The sequence below is a fragment of the Limulus polyphemus genome, unplaced genomic scaffold, assembly GCF_000517525.1.
Source record: "Limulus polyphemus unplaced genomic scaffold, Limulus_polyphemus-2.1.2 Scaffold7093, whole genome shotgun sequence".
NCBI classification, from domain to species: Eukaryota; Metazoa; Arthropoda; class Merostomata; order Xiphosura; family Limulidae; genus Limulus; species Limulus polyphemus.
Window position 1 is genome coordinate 8,860 of NW_013672703.1, and position 3,710 is coordinate 12,569.

The 3,710-nt window shown below is 34.2% G+C and overlaps 1 protein-coding gene across 1 annotated transcript in view; it reads right to left on the reverse strand.

Annotated features, from left to right (window-relative positions):
• Positions 1-3,710, reverse strand: part of LOC106474340 (cell adhesion molecule 2-like) — a gene marked incomplete at its 3' end in the record, with an annotated part of 26,128 nt that overhangs the window by 8,104 nt on the left and 14,314 nt on the right. The window contains exon 2 of the mRNA XM_013935031.1: positions 786-991. Coding sequence (XP_013790485.1) covers positions 786-991 — 206 coding nt within the window. The remainder of the gene's footprint in view (positions 1-785; positions 992-3,710) is intronic.

A 3,710-nucleotide genomic window follows, 5' to 3' on the forward strand; every position in this document is an offset into this window, starting at 1 on the left:
TTTCTATTACAAACGTGTGACCTTTAGTGTAGACAGATAGATGTGTTTCTTAGTTTTAAGGACATAGCCAGGATTTGGGTTAAGAGCTAAAAAAAAACCCCCCCCCCCCCAAAAAAAAAACAACAACATTCTACTTGGTTTATGTTTAATATTTTCGGTTTCATCCTTATTTTGTTTGTTTATTGAAGAGCAAGGTCACATTGGGCTATCTGCTGCGTCCACTGCAGCGAATAGAGCCCCGGATTTTAGCGTTGGAAGCCCGCAAACTTACCACTGTTCCACGGAGGAACTGGAAAGCTCCATTACAAAAAAATGCTTCAGAACAAAATAAAGATAAATATTATATTGGAAAAATGTTTGTTATGGATTTCGCGCAAAGCTACACGGGGGGTCTCTGCGTTATTCGTCCCTAATTTAGCAGTGTAAAACTAGAGGGAGGGCAGTTAGTCATCACCACCCACCGCCAGCTCTTGGGCTACTCTTTAACCAACGAATAGTGGGATTGTCTGTTACATTATAACGCCCCCACGGCTGAAAGGGCGAGCTTGATGGGGATTCGAACTCGCAGATTGCGAATCGAGCGCCCTAACCACCTGGCCATGCCAGGCATAAGTGTTAAGAGTATAAAGTAAATATATGTAATATTTATGATATAATATAATAGTTTATCTAAAGTATGTATATATTATTATTATTATTAAGATATTAAACGTTTTAAGTTAACAAGCTACAGACATGTTTGGTAAAGTTTACGCCCATGGAAGAAGGACAATAATAGGACTTACATCAATATAGACGCCCGGCTGGTCGTAACTCTGGGCCTGAGGCTGTTCCTTCGGTAGATAGCGGTAAAATTCCACACTGTTTTTGTACCATTTGACTGAATAGAGGTCGTCAGATTCTTGATCAAACGTGCAGTTTAACCACAAGGGGTCGCCTTTTTGTACAACACTGTTCACCTCAATGTCAATAAATTGAAGACATACTGACCCTATAGAAACGTATAGTAAAAACACTTAGGATAGGTACTGAAAGTGTAGATTTTCTTATTGTAGACAAATAAATAAAGGCAGTTAATACCAGGCTAACAGGGAAATGGAAGTAAAAAATAAATTAAAATAAAGCGTTAAACTACATATTCTTTATAAAGAATAGCGAATTTTAGCAAGATTGTGTTTTATAAACTATATGAACAGATTAAAATTTGTTCCCTTATCCCGAACACAAAATATTTAATAGCATCTCTTGTAACATAACCTCCTTCAAACAATATCATCACGTAACTTAACATAACCCTTCTTCAAACAACATCATCACGTAACTTAACCCTCCTTCACACAATATAATCACGTAACTTAACATAACCTCCTTCTCACAATATCATCACGTAACTTAACATAACCTCCTTCAAACAATATCGCCACGTAACTTAACATAACCCTCCTTCAAACAATATCATCACGTAACTTAACATAACCTCCTTTAAACAATATCGCCACGTAACTTAACATAACCCTCCTTTAAGCAATATCATCACGTAACTTAACATAACCCTCCTTCACACAATATCATCACGTAACTTAACATAACCTCCTTCTCACAATATCATCACGTAACTTAACATAACCTCCTTCAAACAATATCGCCACGTAACTTAACATATCCCTCCTTCAAGCAATATCATCACGTAATTTAACATAACCCTCCTTCAAACAATATCATCACGTAACTTAACATAACCCTCCTTCAAACAATATCATCACGTAACTTAATATAACCCTCTTTCACACAATATCATCACATAACTTAACATAACCCTCCTTCAAACAACATCATCACGTAACATAACCCTCCTTCAAACAATATCATCACGTAAGTTAACATAATCCTCGTTCACACAATATAGCCACGTAACTTAACATAACCTTCCTTCAAACAACATCATCACGTAACTTAACCCTCCTTCAAATAACGTAATATAACTACTAAAACGACTATACTTTCAGACCAAATTTTAAATATTAGTTTTGTAAAGATTGTTTAGTTGTTTTTGGCCTCTTGTTTTAGTAAAAAATATATAAAATTCAAAACTCAGTAAATTTGTTAGGTTTTTCACACAAGTGATCCGGTTTGTAAAACATATATCTTAGTTCACTGCTCCAGTTGGGGGAAAATAAACTGTTTCTAACTCAAATTTATATGTAAATACCTGGGTATTCTCTCGACAACATACTGAACAGACTTAATTTGGTAATTAATTCCAACCACGCACCTAGATTATTGTGATCATAGAAAAGTCACTGATCATTGTAAAAGCTTGTCCTCCGAATAACTTCCGGCAAATTTACAAGCTTTTCTTTCTTCGCGTTGTTCTCCATAGTGATCCTGCTTGGCACTTAAACAACGAAACTGGAAGATAGTGTGTGCATAATGCTGACATCTGGATGGTACTTAGAATGTGTATATGTGTATTATAACTTTCTGAATTCTCGTACGACTCGAAAATCGATCAAACTACTGCTCTTTAGAAAAACTCGTAATACTTTATAATCTTGCATCAAATAGATTAAGTTGGAACCAGGATGATACAGTTAAGCTTTATGGTCAGCTCTGTTGTTAGTTCCGTTCAAAAATCTCTTATATCGGCCTCGTTAAAGAAAATGAGACATGAATTTCCTAGGATACTATCGTCCTTTCCCTTTCTGGATGGCCATCTTGTTATTTTCGAAGAAAATCGAGATAGTTATAGATAAGGTACACATATATCTCTTTCATTAAAACTGTGTTGGCTGTTCGTGATAAATTAAATATAGCTCTACTGATTATCAATTCATGTATGGATCGACGAACTTAGACAGAAGAAACAGAATAATCACTTTCATAATGTAGCGATTTTTAATTGTTTGTAGTAAAAGGAATTTGTCAAATATTTGAAGTAATAAATAATATCAAATATATAATATAATAGAGTATACATTTGGCATTACGCACATGACAACGGTTTTAGCTTATTAAATCACAATTATATTATAATTAATCAATAAACAATTATAATAGTGAGTGTGAGAACTTTGTACCATCCATCACCCAGAGTTGACTGGCTCCATTACCGAATTTTTGATATGGTAACAAAAAACTGCCCGACGATGTACATGGACTATTCTCAAACTGCCCGACAGTATACATGGGCTGTTCTGAAAACTGCTCGATGGTGTACATGGGCTATTTTGAAAACTGCTCGATGGTGTACATGGCTGCTTTGTTTTTGACCGAGAAAAACTCTAGGTAATGTTATTCTTTTAGCTTTTTGAAACTCTAGGTAATGTTATACTTTTAGCTTTTTGAAACTCTAGGTAATGTTATACTTTTAGTTTTTGAAACTCTAGGTTATGTTATACTTTTAGCTTTTTGAAACTCTAGGTAATGTTATACTTTTAGCTTTTTGAAACTCTAGGTAATGTTATACTTTTAGTTTTTTGAAACTCTAGGTAATGTTATACTTTTAGCTTTTTGAAACTCTAGGTAATGTTATACTTTTAGGTTTTTGACACTCTAGGTAATGTTATACTTTTAGCTTTTTGAAACTCTAGGTAATGTTATACTTTTACCTTTTTGAAACTCTAGGTAATGTTATACTTTTAGTTTTTTGAAACTCTAGGTAATGTTGTACTTTTAGGTTTTTGAAACTCTAGGTAATGTTATACTTTTAG